The sequence below is a fragment of the Hylobates moloch genome, unplaced genomic scaffold (genome assembly GCF_009828535.3).
Source record: "Hylobates moloch isolate HMO894 unplaced genomic scaffold, HMol_V3 SCAFFOLD_54, whole genome shotgun sequence".
Taxonomy (NCBI): Eukaryota; Metazoa; Chordata; class Mammalia; order Primates; family Hylobatidae; genus Hylobates; species Hylobates moloch.
The window spans coordinates 515,781-529,798 of NW_026652329.1; the positions used below are offsets into that span (position 1 = coordinate 515,781).

The window sequence follows — 14,018 nt, forward strand, 5'->3', positions numbered from 1 at the left end:
TGGCTGATGACATGATCGTCTATATAGAAAATCCAAAAGTATCTACAAAATAACCCCTGGAACTAATAAGCAATTAATTATAGCAACATTGCAGGATACAAGGTTAATATACAAAAGTCATTTGCTTTCCTATATGCCAGCAATGAACAAGTGGAAATTAAAACATACTACCCCCCATATTGAAATACTTATGTATAAATCTAATAATATATATACAAAATCTCCTATTTTGTGGATATGGATATAGTAACACTGTGGTATTGTTTGAATATATAAAGAAGAGTAATGTAAGAGTTTTATTGTAAAATGACAATATCGGCCTGACGCGGTGGCTCATGCCAGTAATCCCAGCACCTTGGGAGGCCGAGGCAGGTGGATCATTTGAGGTCAGGAGTTCGAGACCAGCTGACAGTATGATGAAACCCCGTCTCTACTAAAAGAAATTGCAAAAATTAGCCAGGCATGGTGGCAGGCACCTGTAATCCCAGCTACTCAGGATGCTGAGGCAGGGGAACTGCTCGAACCCAGGAGGTGGAGGTTGCAGTGAGTCGAGAGCATGCCACTGCACTCCAGCCTGGGGACAGAGAGAGACAGCATCTCAAAAAATAATAAAATAAAATAAAATAAAATGACAATATCACATATCAGAAATTAAATCTCCTGCAAATATTTGAATTTAAGAAGACAAATTTGTAACTTCAATCTAAAAATAAGCGAAGAGATAGTTTTTCAAATTCTTTTTTTTTTTTTTTGAGACAGGGTCTTGCTTTGTCTCCCAGGCTGGAGTACAGTGGTGTGATCATAGTTCACGCATTGCAACCTCGACCTCCTGGCCTCAAGCAATCCTCCCACCTCAGCCTCCTGAGTAGCTGGGACTATGGGCATGCACCACTACACTCAACTAACTCTTGTATTTTTTGTAGAGACAGGGTTTTGCCATGTTGTCCAGGCTAGTGTCAAACTCCTGAGCCCAAGTGATCCACCCGCCTTGGTCTCCCAAAGTGCTGAGATTACAGGTGTGAACCACCAGGCCTGGCCTCAAAATTCTTTTAGGAAGTATGTGAGCAAAAAAATTTGAAGACAACTACTCTGGAAGAAAGACAGAGATGTGGAATTCGTTTTGAGACAGTGGCGGAAGATGGAAAAACTGATATCCTAGGTTAGGGTCAAAACCACCCTCCTCTTGAACCGTAATTCAAAATCAAGCTCTTTGTCCATGACAATTGTGAGGCACTGGGATCCAGTCCTTTATGAGGAGAATAGGACAAAAACAGTGAGTCCGAAAAGAAAGGAAATCCATTACCACTTAATAAACACGCTTAAGTCTTCTCACCCATTGCTTCATGCAAACGTGTATGGAATAACTTTTGTAAGAGATTGCACATTTTAAGGGGAAATTTGTGATTCCCCTGCTCCCTGATAAATACTGGGTAAAGGAAAGCCCAATTAAATTGACAGGTCCTTACCAGCTGTCATTTCAAAGCATTAGTCAAGGCCTTTTGACAAGCAAAGTGGGGACTGGGCAAGCTGGTTGGAGTTTGGGCCCAAAGCCTGAGCTGGGAAAGAGGCCAAGGGATGACAGGAGCAAAACTCCGTCTCAAAAAAAAAAAGAATATAATATAAAAGATCTCTGGGGGCCAGGCATGGTCGCTCATGCCCGTAATCCCAACACTTTGGGAGGCCGAGACGAGTGGATCATGAGGTCAGGAGTTCAAGACCAGCCTGGCCAACATGGTGAAACCCTGTCTCTACTAAAAATACAAAAATTAGCCGGGTGTGGTGGTGGGGGCCTGTAATCCCAGTTACTTGGGAGGCTTAGGCAGAGAACTGCTTGAACCCGGGAGGTGGAGGTTGCAGTGAGCCGAGATCGTGCCACTGCACTCCAGCCTGGGTGACAGAGGGAGACTCTGCGTCAAAAAAAAGAAAAAAGAAAAAAGAAAGCAAGAAAACAAAAGATCCCTGGGAATTCACGGAAACCTTGGGGGTGATTACCGGACTTTCCGAAACATTTAGAGAGGGAAGATGATGTAACTCCAGCTGACATCTGCATTACAATATATATTATCTTATTTCATTTTAATATTACAACAGGAAAGAAACAGAAGATCAGAAAGGTGAAGTGACTTGTCCAAGATTATTCAGCTAAATAGCAGTGCAGGAATCTTAAATCAGCTATTTCTGACTCCAGAAACCATATTTTTTCCAAGACCCAGGATAACTGAGAAGAAAACTTGGCAACAAGTGTGTACTCAGTTAGGTAATGGTTCAAAGAATTGAGCAAATGCTTCATAGAGAAAGGGACAGCTAATTTGGTATTCTGATATCAGATAATCTTATGGAGAGACCAAAGGCAGACCAGGAGAAAGGGGATTGAACAAAAAGTGTTAGGGTGAGGAGCTGTCCTGGGAACATAGAGTACATCAGCTTCGCTGGAGGTTAGGGTGTGGAAGGAGTGTATTGGAAGGTAAGGTCTGCAAAGGCCAGAATGTGGTTAAGGAATTTGGGCTTTATCATGAGAAAGTGGGGAGTATTAACCCATTGAATAATGTGGTCAGAACACATTTTTAGGAAGATCATTTGGGAAGCTAGGGTCAGGGTTACCAGATGGATTTGTCGTAGTAGGACCAGTCAAGGGTTCCCTCCAAAGCGATGTAGTATCTCTGAAACCCTGAAAGCGTGAGGTTAAACCCTGCCCTGATCAAAATGTTCACAAAATAGCCACTAGTTGGCAGGAATGTGCCAATGAATGGATGAGCCAGACTCCCAACTAGCAGCTTCCCTTCTCTCACTCCAAGAGCTGTGGTGGGGTATGATCACCTAGTGGATAACAGGAGTAGGTGGGAGGGCAATCTCTTCGGAGGAAACTTCAAAGGCCCAGAGGAGAAGGAGAATGTGATCAGAGAACAGAGTGGATGGATGGCTGGAGGATAGGGTTGGGGGTGAGTGGGGGCAGTGGTGAGGGAGAGAGCTTGATCATGAATGACTTGAATTTTCAGGTTAAGAAACACAGACATTAATTATCCTGAGAGAAATGAGGAACCCAGGAAGGTTTTTAAGTAGGAGAGAGGCATAACTAGATTTGAATTTTAGGAAGATCATCGATTGCAGTGTGGAGAATGAGGAGGAAGCAGGAAGCACAGAGATCAGTGAGAAGGCAGTTGCAGTGATCCTGGGAGAGGTGATGAGTGGCCAGCACTAGGCCCAGCAATTGTAATAGACAGACGGACCAGAATTGTAGGAGACTTATGAAATAAAAATCACAGAATGAAAAAGGGGTCATTAAAAATGTAGTTGACAGAAGAGAATGATATCCTTTCCCCATTATTAAATACATCCTGAATTGTCAGATCGTCTACCTAAAATTGCACTGGAAGAACTCAGATTTCAGAACTTCTTGGCTTCTAAATTCTACTTCATTCATTCAATAATCCTGACCAGAGTCTGTGGTGGGAAGTGGGGACCAAGGAATGGCTCAGTCCTGTTCCTGCGGCAGCTGCCCTCCCCCCCCCCCCGCCCCCCCCCCCCCCCCCCCCCGCCCCGCCCCGCCCCGCCCTCGCCCCCAGTGTGGCGGAAAGACAGTCAACTCCGGTACAGCGTGCTTTGATGGAGGAAATACAAGCCGATGTAGTGTTCCCGGGAAAACTTGATCCAGAAGGCTTCCAGGGAGAGATTTTGCGCCTAAGATTTCAAATGAAAGATCTCATAACACTGTCAGTGAAACAACTAAGCACTGCTGGGAAAAGATGGTCTGGAGAACAGTCCCGTTACCTATTTACCTCTTTTCGTCAGAAACCGTAGACGTCACCTTATGCGGGATAGGAACTCGGGTGAGCTACGTCCCCAGGGTGCCCACCGATACACAAGTCTCCGTCACCCCCTCCAGAGTAAACAACCTCGCCTGGCAAGCGGGCGCCCAGGTCGTCCCTAAGTGCCAGCACCTGGAACCGCCAGGGTGTGATTGGTGGAGTCTTGGAGCCCGCCCCTCATCGGGCCCAACAATGCGTCTCTGATTGGTGGAGACGCCACCTGGCCCCGCCCATCCCTAATCGTGTGCGTGCGCCGCCGGTGGCCGGGCTTAGGGGATCGCTGTGAGGTCTGGAGAGGATGCGCCAGCGACCCCGGCAGTACGCGGCCGAACCTTGACCCCAAATCTTCTTCTCCGGGGTGGATTGCGGCCCGTAAAGGAAAGGCGTCAGGGGACCGGCCGGCAGCTGTGCAGTCGCGGCACTCTGAGCCACGCTGAGGGCGGGCCGGGTTCCCTGCGCCTGCGCTGACATTTTGCAGTTTGGGAAATGGCGGTGCTCGGGGACGTGGATACTGACCCAGGGCGGGAGGGAGCTGCGAATGGATTGTCGGGCCTTTTCAGACCGGGGTCTGAACCTCCGGGCCGGGGCGGGGCTGGGGTGCTGCCTGGCTCTACCAACGTTCGGGGCCCTCGGTGTGAATGAGCTCCGCGCGCCATCCGCCTTGTAGTCCTCGCGTCCGGCCACCGGCGCGGGGCTCCCACCCATCCTCACCCCACCCCACCCCGTCTGTTTCCTTTCTGGTCCAGTGGGGACAGCCCTGAGTAAGCAGCGTCGTAGGAGTAAGATACCCGAGTGGCAGCCCTAACAGCCTGGGCCCCGGCCTCTCCTTCTCGCCCTGCCCCCGCATCCCCTCCCGCACGGGGAGCCGGATAACTCCTTTCAACAGAAGTCTTTTGGGAGCACACGATAAGGCTTCCTTTGACCTGGCCTCAGCCCTTCATCAGTTAACCGCCCTGTCCCCAGGCTCAGGCAGGGCACATTCTTCACAACCTGCTCTTCTTTGTGAGATGCAGATGGATGTCCTCATAGATTCTTTATACCTAATGGTAATACATACAGGTATTTCCACTTGCTAAGTACCAGTTTTCCCTTCTCACAGCCTTCTTACAACCCCTCTTCATGTCAGGGAGACAAAAGCCTGCCTGTAGTTACGAAAACAAACTTCTCCCAGATTTTGTCAGCTGAGCCTCTAGAGACAAATATCTTTGGTGTTTTATTTCCTCAAGTATTTTCTGAGTGCCTGCTGTGCATCAAGCACTGTATTGAATAGTGCTGAGGACCCACAGGAACCAAATCGGCATCTTCTCATGAAATTCAGACTAGTGGCAGAAAACTGGACTTGTGATGAAGGAGCAGATGAAGTGCTCTGGAAATTCAGGGGTGAAGGAGGAGGATGAGCTGTCTTTAGAGATGAAGCAGTCGTATATAGAAGAACCAGAGGGGGCAATTCCAAATGAAATGAACACAGGGCAGCTTGACAGCTCACTGGGCCCATACAAAGAACGTGGTTCATTTTGTGTGTGGGGGGAGGGGTGCAGGAGGTGGGTGGAGTTAATGGAAGGGGTTGTATAGTACCATTGTTAAAAGCGGGGGTTTTAGCTTATTCACTGTGCGACTTCAGGCACATAACCTCTTTGAGCCTGTCAAATAAAGGTATAGTATTTACTTCACATTCAAAATAATGCATTTCAAGCCTGAGCATCACGGTTGGCACAAAACTGCTGTTTTTTTGAACACCAACTATCAAATATGTGATAGAAATGCCTTGAATGTCAAGATAAAGAATGTATATATTCTCTAGGTAACAGGGATCAAACAGATTTTTGAGCAATAGAGGACACTGATGAGAGGTACGTGTAAGGGACTGGATCCTGAGTCAAAGTCTAAGCCGTTGCAGTGGTTGCAACCCCACTTACTTCTGTCTCACTCCCATCCAAACCTCCCTACCCTCAATCCACAAGCATTTCAAAACCATGTTTCTAAAAACCAGCCATTTATATCTGTTTAGGTAAGTAACAGGAGTGAGGTGGTGTATTTACAAGTTGGCTTGTCCAGATATACTATAACTTAGTGTCTGTATTTAATATTGACAACCAAAAATATATATAAATATCTTGCATCTATACACAACAGGGCAGGAGTCTCCGTGTCTTCTTGAGCAGTGAGTTTGCAGGCTCCCACAGGCCCTCTTCTCATGGTGATAGTGTGGCCCTCAGTGCAAAGGAGACTAGAACCCGGCAGCCCAGACTGGCCCTTCCCCTCTCCTCCCTGCACTCCAGTGCTCCCAACTGGTCTCAGGTAAGGAAAGATTAATTTGAGTGGTTGGGTAGGAAGAGATGGGAATGGGCAAATCCTAATGGAGCCTGACCCCTAGAGTGAGGAGATCCAGGCCAGCAGAAGGGGTGGCCATAGCCACCTCCTGGGATAGAAGCTTTGTAGTTCATAGTTCGATTAGTGTGTCCTTAGGACATAGGTCCAGCCCTACAGATTAGCTTGGTGAAGAAGGCAAGTGTCTGGACAGGGCTTAGTCTCCACCCTCAGGCATGGAGCCATTCAGGGTGAAGCCTGGGATGTGGGTACAGGAGACTCAGGCTGATATAAAAATAACAAAATCAGTAATAAAAAAATTATAAAACCTGTTGCTTGTCTGAATAGATTTGAGCAACAGTCTTGCTTTTGTTAAAATCCTGGAGCCGTTAAGTCCTGAATATGCTTCTGGACATCATTGCTGGCTGGAGAAAGGAGCCCCAGGCCCGGCTCGGCTGACATCTGTCAAGTTTGGAAGTCTCATCCAGCTGCCTGTGCTCCTGAGAGATCCTTAGGGCTGCTGGGAGCAGGCCGGGCTGGTGGTCTGGGGCGCCTCACACTTGGGAATCAGCCCCCAGGGGATGGAACAGCTCCTCGGGTGTCTTGTCACTTTGGCTGGCTCCCCCCTGCCGGAAGCCGGAAGCGATCTCATCGAAGGTCCGGCCTTTAGTCTCAGGAACTTTGAAGTAGGTGAAGATGAAGAACAGAACCAGGAGCACAGTGAAGATGATGAAGACGTAGGGACCACACAGTTGCTGAAAGACACACAGACACGCTTGGTTGGAGTCATGACCCTACATCCTGGCTGTAGGACTTTTGATAAGTCACTTTACCTTTGGGCCTTTGAGCTGAAAAGGGAACATCCGCCTACCCAGGGATGCTATCATAATTAAATGAGACCACGCTTGTACCTAGAATGTAACAGGCTCCAGGAGCACCATTCAAGGCTAAGAGGAGAACCCTGGAGTTGAGGTCAGCATTCTTGGTCATGTGACCTGGGCTTCCCACCCTCAGTTTCCTCCTCAGCATGATTCCTAATGAGAATGCTGGGCCAGCACTTTGCACAGCACTGTGGGGTCACGCGTGCAGGCGAGAAATGGTGATTATGGACACAGTGGGGGTTCTCACCTCCACATACTGGAAGCACATGCCCACAATGAAATTTGAGGTCCAGTTAGAGAAGCCTGCAACAGCAATGGCAGCTGGACGTGGACCCTGGCTGAAGAGTTCAGCCACGATGAACCATGGGATGGGGCCAGGACCCACTTCAAAGAAGGCCACAAAGCCAAAGATGGCCACGATGCTCAGATAGGACATCCAGGGTAGCTGCTCCTGTTGAGGATGATGGAGAGGGGGAAAAGTTAGACTGGGTTGTGATGGATCCTCAGGGGAAACAGAAGCTACAGAGGCCAGAGCAGAGCTAGGCCAGAAGGCAGGAAGCCTGGGGATGGTCCTGGATTTGTTGTGTATCCAGCGTTGGGCCTAAAATGATTTAAGTCCTGCAGGGTGGCTGCAAGTGTTGAGTCCACCCCCTGGGAGTGGTAATGTGGTGTGCATGTGGATGGTGCTAAGAGGCCCCGTGGTCCCGTCTGTGCCTGCAGCACAGTCCGCCTGTGGCAGGATGCAGAAGAACATTTCTGGGGGTGGGGTGGATTCAGGTTCTAAGGCGTATGAGGTGCCCAGCTCAGGCTGGCATAGAGTAAGCGCTAAGCATACGGTTCTGCATATAACCATTCTCCTTGAGGAGACCAGGGTAGAAAAGTTATGGGCTTTCCACTTGCTGCCTGTCTGGCCTCTCGGCAACCACCAAACTTTCCAAGCCCAGGTTGAGCTGTAAAAGGACAGTCATGGTGCTTTCCTTGCCAGAGGCTGAATAAACAAGTGCCTGTGTGTGAGTGCCAGGCACAGGGTTGGCACAGCGGTCACAGTCACAGGCTTGGGACTGAGGTTGATTCCTGGCTTCATCCTTTATCTGACAAGTTACTAACCTCACTGGGACTTAAGCTTCCTCCCCCATAAAATGGGAAGAACTGAATTACACCTCCAGTCGTGTGAACTGCATGAGGCAAGGTGTGTTTCTGCACCTCTGTGGGGAGGATAGCACTACTTCCCGGGGTTGCTGTGAAGATGAATTGAGGCTACAGATGAAGATTGGAAAGGGTTAATATTAGGCAAAGCAATTCCTTAAGGAGGTGAGAGTTTGGGGTCTGGGACCAGAGGTGCTGCGCTGAGAATCCATCAAGCAGGGAGGAGCAAGTTCAAGAGAGGATATGTGTGGTTTGGAAGGAGACAACTTCAGGAGCCAGAAGGTCGGACCCACAGCCAGGGAGAGCACAGCCACCAACAGGCCTGCCAGCCTGGGGCTGAGACAGGCATTTTGGGATCTGAAGCCCAGGCAAACTCTCCCGCATCCCTCACTCTCCAGAACCTAGCAACTCACCAGCAGTGCCAGCGCGATGGTCATGAGTATGGCACAACCCGCCATGCCAGCCAGGCCTATGAGGTGCAGGGTCCGCCGGCCTGCTCGCTCCACCACAAACAGCTGTGGGCAGAGACAGTGTCAGTGCCACCCCTGCCTGCTGCCCTTCTGAACCCATCCACCCAGAGGCCTTGCCTCAAGAGCTGAGAAAGTCACAGGGCACTGCAAAGACCAGTGGAGAAGATGGCACTACCTCCTCCCTGGGGTTTGGCTGGGGGGGCCAGTAAGCAAAGACTCACCGACACGACAGTGAAGGCCGTGTTGACGATGCCGGAGCCAATGGTGGCATACACAGGCTGCTGCACCCCCGCCTTCTCGAAGATGCTCGTGGAGTAATAGAAGACCTGCCAGACAAGAGCAACTGTTGGGGCCTACCTGGACACTGTGGCCCTTCCCTGCCTCTGTAGCAGTGGATGTGGGACCCAGGATGAGTAAAGAATGAAGGGGACAAATACTCAGGCAGAAGGACACTGCACTGCAGTGACCTTACGGGCTTGGGGTCTAAAGGGAAGCTTCTCCCTCGGCAGAGGCGTATCTGTTGTTTCAAGTTTGGGACTTGTTCACCATGCACACTTGACCAGGGGGCTTGGCTCAGGCACAGGAAGGGTGGGTGGGGGCACTCACAGCGTTGATGCCGGACAGCTGCTGGGACAGCTGCAGCACCACAGCGATGAGGATGGGCTGGCGGTAGGCGGGGGAGCGGAACAGCTCCAGGATGGTGACCTTCTTCTCCCGCATCATCTGCCGACTCTCTTCCTTCATCTCCTGCAGGTCATGGGTCACGTCAGCCGTCCCGCGCAGCTTCTTCAGCACTGGGGGGACCGGAGGGAAGGTGGGGGTGGCTCAGAGTGGGAAGAAGGCCGGGGCTCAGGGAGTGGGGAGGAGGGCAGGGCCCTGCCCGTACCACTCTTGGCCCGGTTCTCCTCGTTGCGGTTGATGAGCAGGAAGCGGGGACTCTCGGGGCAGAAGGGCAGCACGATGCACTGCAGCAGGGCCGGGACGAATATGATGCTCAGCAGCAGGGGCCACAGGTCCTCGTTGCCCATGATGGAGTCCAGGCCGAACACCTGGGGGAAGCAGGGGCCGTGAGCGCCTCTGCCCTGACCCCCCTTCCCACCCCGTCCTGCCAGAGTGGCCTTCCCTACTTTGTGTCAGCTGCTGCTTCAGGGAAGGGCCCCAGTTCTAGAGGCTCTGCCACTAGCATGAGCCCTGTTTCTCAGTTTCCTCATTGGTCACATGGGAAAAGTAGGACCTACCCCAGTGTTGCTGGGAGGACAAATGACAAGGCCACAGATGTGTCCAGCACAGAGAATGGGGGCTGCTACTCTGCCACAGGAGGGTTTTGGGGACAGGGAAGGGGAAGCCTCCTGGAGAGAGGGTACTGTGCATAACAGCCTGTGGCATGTTGGGGGAAGGCAGGCCCTGTGGTTGGAGGCCTAGAGTGAGAAGAAGGGAATTGAGAAGAGTCAAGTCATCTTGCTCTCAACTGGGAGGCCATGGTGCTGTGTTCCCTGGACCTGTGTACCATAGTTGTCCCCTGCAGGGCTGTGGTGGCTGGGTGGAAGAGAAACTCTGCCCTGCTGGGCACAGATCCGAGAGCCACTGAAGCTGTGGGCAGGGGCCGTGCCGGGCAGGTAGATCCTGCCCCAGCTTACCTGGGCGATGAGGATGCCAACGACGATGCCCAGCTGATGCAGGGTGCCCAGGGCCCCACGAAGGGCTGTGGGTGACACTTCACCGACATACATGGGCACGAAGCCTGTGGTCAGGCCGCAGTACACACCGATGATGAAGCGGCCCAGGATCAGCATCTCAAAGGACTTGCCCAGTTTCGAGAAGCCCATGAGCACGGCGGACACAAAGGCCAGCAGGTTCATCATCAGCATGGAATTCCGCCTGGGGATGGGATCACAGGTCAGGCCGGTGCCCACATTCCTTGGGCTCCCAGGGGCTGGGTCAGAGGTAATGCCCTGGAAGAGGCAGGTAAGTCTCCCCCACTTCCCACCCCATCTGGGACTCCCTGGGCAGGAGGGCATGGGCCCTCCAAGGGCAGTGCCAGGACCTCTCCTACTTACCGGCCAAAGCGGTTAACGAAAAGGCCCACAGAGAAGGAGCCAATCATGCCCCCAACGGAAAAGATGGCCACCGACAGGGACCAGAGCGTGGTGAGCGTGGTGGGCAGGATGCTCTCCCCGTAGCGGTGGACCCATGTCTGGTTGTAGAACTCCTCGATCACCTGCAGGGGGAGATGCAGCCTGGGTGAGCAAGCCAGGGGCTAGGACTGAGTCTTCCTTTTCCTTTCCCCTTGCACCCCTCCCTAAGAGAGGGCCGGGGCCTGGCTCTGCCACAGATTCACTGCATGCTCTTGAGCCAAGTCCCTCTATTTCTGTGGGCCTCAGTTTGCCCAGGCGAGAAACAAGGCGTTGAAGTTCATCTGAGAGCCCCGCCAACTCTCCCACTTCCCCTAACGTGGTTTCCAGTGCCCTGTGGTTTCACAGGCTCAGTGTGACTTGCTGGGATGATGGCAAGTGATCAATGGTGGAAGTTCAGGCATAGAACAGAGAGGTACAAGACCAAGTGTGGTGGCTCATGACCGTAATCCCAGCACTTTGGGAGATCAAGGCAAGCAGATCACTGGAGGTCAGGAGTTGGAGACCAGCCAGACCAACATGGTGAAACCCTATCTCTACTAAAAATAAAAAAAAATTAGCTGGACGTGGTGGTGCAAGCATGTAATCCCAGCTACGCGGGCGGCTGAGGCAGGAGAATTGCTTAAATCCAGGACACGGAGTTTGCAGTGAGCCAAGACTGCGCCACTGCACTTCAGCCTGAGTGACAGAGTGAGACTCTATGTCTCAAAAAAAAAAAAAAGAGAGATTCAGAAGGAAAAGGGTCTTCCCACTTGCCCCTTTTCTCCTTTCTCAAAGCCCCAAGGGCCATCTCCTGCCACCAGGCCCTCTCCCCAACCCCTTGCTGGGGAGGAAGCAGGGTTTGACAGACAGGTTCCGCCATCCAAGAAGTACAGACTCCCTGACTGCACTGAGGGCCTGGTGTGACAAACTCACACATGTCACCCTTCAGAAGTGCTTGAAAGACTCACACTGTGGCTTTCTGTTCCCCAGGCCTAGCTCCCTTGTGTCTGGCCTGCGAGCACCCCCTTGAAGGACCCACGGCCTCCTCCCCTCTCCCAAGGGCCCAGCTAGGAGGTATGGGGAAAGGCTCCACACAAGGAAGCAGTTCCAGGAACTGGAAACGCCTGTCCTAGGACAGCCCTGCCCACCAGCCCTGCCCCCACCCTGGCCAGCTCCCACGGATGTGGTAGGCAGGAAGCACCGGTTCTGCCTGAGCACACTCACCGCACTCTCAGTGCCATGGGACTGGCCAGACCCACCCAGCCACACGTATAGCAGAGTGCAGGCCTAGTTACCCAGAAACGGCTTCTTGTGCACGTATACCATCACACACACATACCTGTGCTCACAGAATCTGAATATTCCTGCTTCAGCCAGTCACAAACTCACATGCCCCTCATCCCCTACCACTTACCGCTCAAACTCAATTCCGTGTGAACCCAACCCATCCCAACACCCCTCCATGTGTGTGCGTGCTGCAAGTTCATGCACACACAGCGGTATGCAGCCTCTGCAGCCTCCATCACTGCTGTTGGCCCTCCCTATCCCTTCCAACCCACTGAGGTCTAGCAGAAGAGGAAGGTGTGGGCGGGCACACTTGCCAAACCAGGGCCTGCAGTCCCAGAAATGCCCACCTATTCGAATATGCTGGGCCTGCCTCCTGGTGCCTTCCTTCCCGTTGCTGACTCTAGCCATCTTTTTCCCTGCGCTGTCACAACCTGTCCCAAGTCAGCAGGCATCTGATGGAGGCCAGGCTCCAAGGGACGAGGATAGTTGGTAGGGCAGAGGCAAGCCCTAAGGATCTGCTTGTCCGTTCCAAGGACGCCAGGCAGGGCAGTGAATAGAAACCTGAACTCTGAATCTGGACACAACTAAATTCAGGTCCTAGCTCCACCCCTTATTTCCAGTGTGACCATGAGCAAGTTATTTCATCTGTGAGTTTCCATGGCCCCATTTCTAAAGTGCAGACATTAGCAGTAGCTGCTTCACAGTGCTGCAGGGAATCAGTGAAACAGTGCTTGGTGTCATCATCCCTAAAATCACCCCCACTGCACACTGGTGGCCTGAAGGCGGTGCAGACCACTAACAGAGTCTCCCCAAGCCTTCAACCCGTAACTCCTGCCAGGTCTCAATCCAATCTCCTTACCTACCACACCTTTGCGCTACACACCATTTCCCACCCCCTACGCCTTTGAGATGCTACGACTCCTGCCTGGAAGGTACCCCTGGCCTTACTGCTGAAACCTTTCGAGATCCAGGTTTCCCTGACTCCAGGCGTTTGTCTTCCCTGAGGAAGACATTGATTCACACCATGGTCTGTCCCAGAGCCAGTGCCAGGGATACCTGGTGAGTACATGGAGGAATCAATGAACCAAAGTTGTTAGGCTCTCCTCTTAGAAGCCCTTCATTCTGCTGGGGGCAGACAGAAGGCAGATTTTGACAAAAACACAGAGCAACAAAACGCAAAGTGTGCTTCTATGGACGAAACTAACCCCAGAGGAGGACTGCGGGAACGGTAATGCCCCGTTTATCAGGCTCCACCAAGAACAGGCTGCTCTGGATGCGGATGGATATGGGAACTGTCCAGATAAATGGCGCTTGCCCTTCTGAGGGTCCAACCTTTCCTGACCCATTATGGGGTGAAAATGTGAAGAGATTTCACTTTGCTCTCCTGAGCAACCAGACCTACAAGCAGGGCTGCAGGGCAACGGTGTCTGCCTTTGGGGCTCTCTCCAGGGGCAAGGAGAGGTGTTTGTCCCTGTGCAGACTGGCTCTTGATGGCTAAACTTCTGCATTCCATAGTTCTAAGGAATTCCCCCCACCCTCTGTGGTTCAGAGGCTTGTCTTGTACAACTCTCCACACCTCTTTTGAAATTTGCCAAGAAGTCAGCAAATGGAATTTGTTTGAATTGTATACAAAGAAAGAGTAAATAGGTGCTAAGTAAGGCCTGAAACTACCTAAATAAGCTTGAAGATCTCTTGAGATGTTGGGGCAACTGATAAGAGGGCTGTGTGGAAGTGAGGTGTGACCAGAGCTCCACCCTGAGTTACGTCTCCTGCCTGTGGTCACACAGTCAGAGGGACCCAACCTTGTCCAGGGCTGGCTCCTGGATGCTGCCTAGCTGCTCGGTTACTCAGACCACTTTATGGGGTGGAGGAAGGGTGAGCAGCCAGCCCTCTGCATGTTAACCTTGGCCTAGACTCATCCTCTCCAGCCCACAGCAGCACTTCCTGGTCAAGCTGAGGCTGGGGAGTGGGTTTCTGCCTCTTGATGCCTGAGATTTCTGGGAAGAA

General features: G+C 51.9%; 2 protein-coding genes across 2 annotated transcripts in view; both read right to left on the reverse strand.

The window, feature by feature from the left end:
* LOC116463715 (small vasohibin-binding protein) overlaps nt 1–3,961 on the reverse strand; it is a 65,180-nt gene extending 61,219 nt beyond the window's left edge. Inside the window, exon 1 of the mRNA XM_032146946.2 lies at nt 3,777–3,961. The gene's annotated coding sequence lies outside the window, so the exon portion shown is untranslated. The remainder of the gene's footprint in view (nt 1–3,776) is intronic.
* Nucleotides 3,962–5,449: 1,488 nt separating this feature from the next.
* LOC116463710 (solute carrier family 2, facilitated glucose transporter member 1) overlaps nt 5,450–14,018 on the reverse strand; it is a 31,895-nt gene continuing 23,326 nt past the window's right edge. The window contains exons 3-10 of the mRNA XM_032146935.2: nt 10,668–10,828; nt 10,248–10,488; nt 9,497–9,659; nt 9,217–9,404; nt 8,832–8,936; nt 8,554–8,655; nt 7,242–7,445; nt 5,450–6,868 (exon numbers count right to left, since the gene is read on the reverse strand). Coding sequence (XP_032002826.1) covers nt 6,668–6,868; nt 7,242–7,445; nt 8,554–8,655; nt 8,832–8,936; nt 9,217–9,404; nt 9,497–9,659; nt 10,248–10,488; nt 10,668–10,828 — 1,365 coding nt within the window. The 3' untranslated portion in view covers nt 5,450–6,667. The remainder of the gene's footprint in view (nt 6,869–7,241; nt 7,446–8,553; nt 8,656–8,831; nt 8,937–9,216; nt 9,405–9,496; nt 9,660–10,247; nt 10,489–10,667; nt 10,829–14,018) is intronic.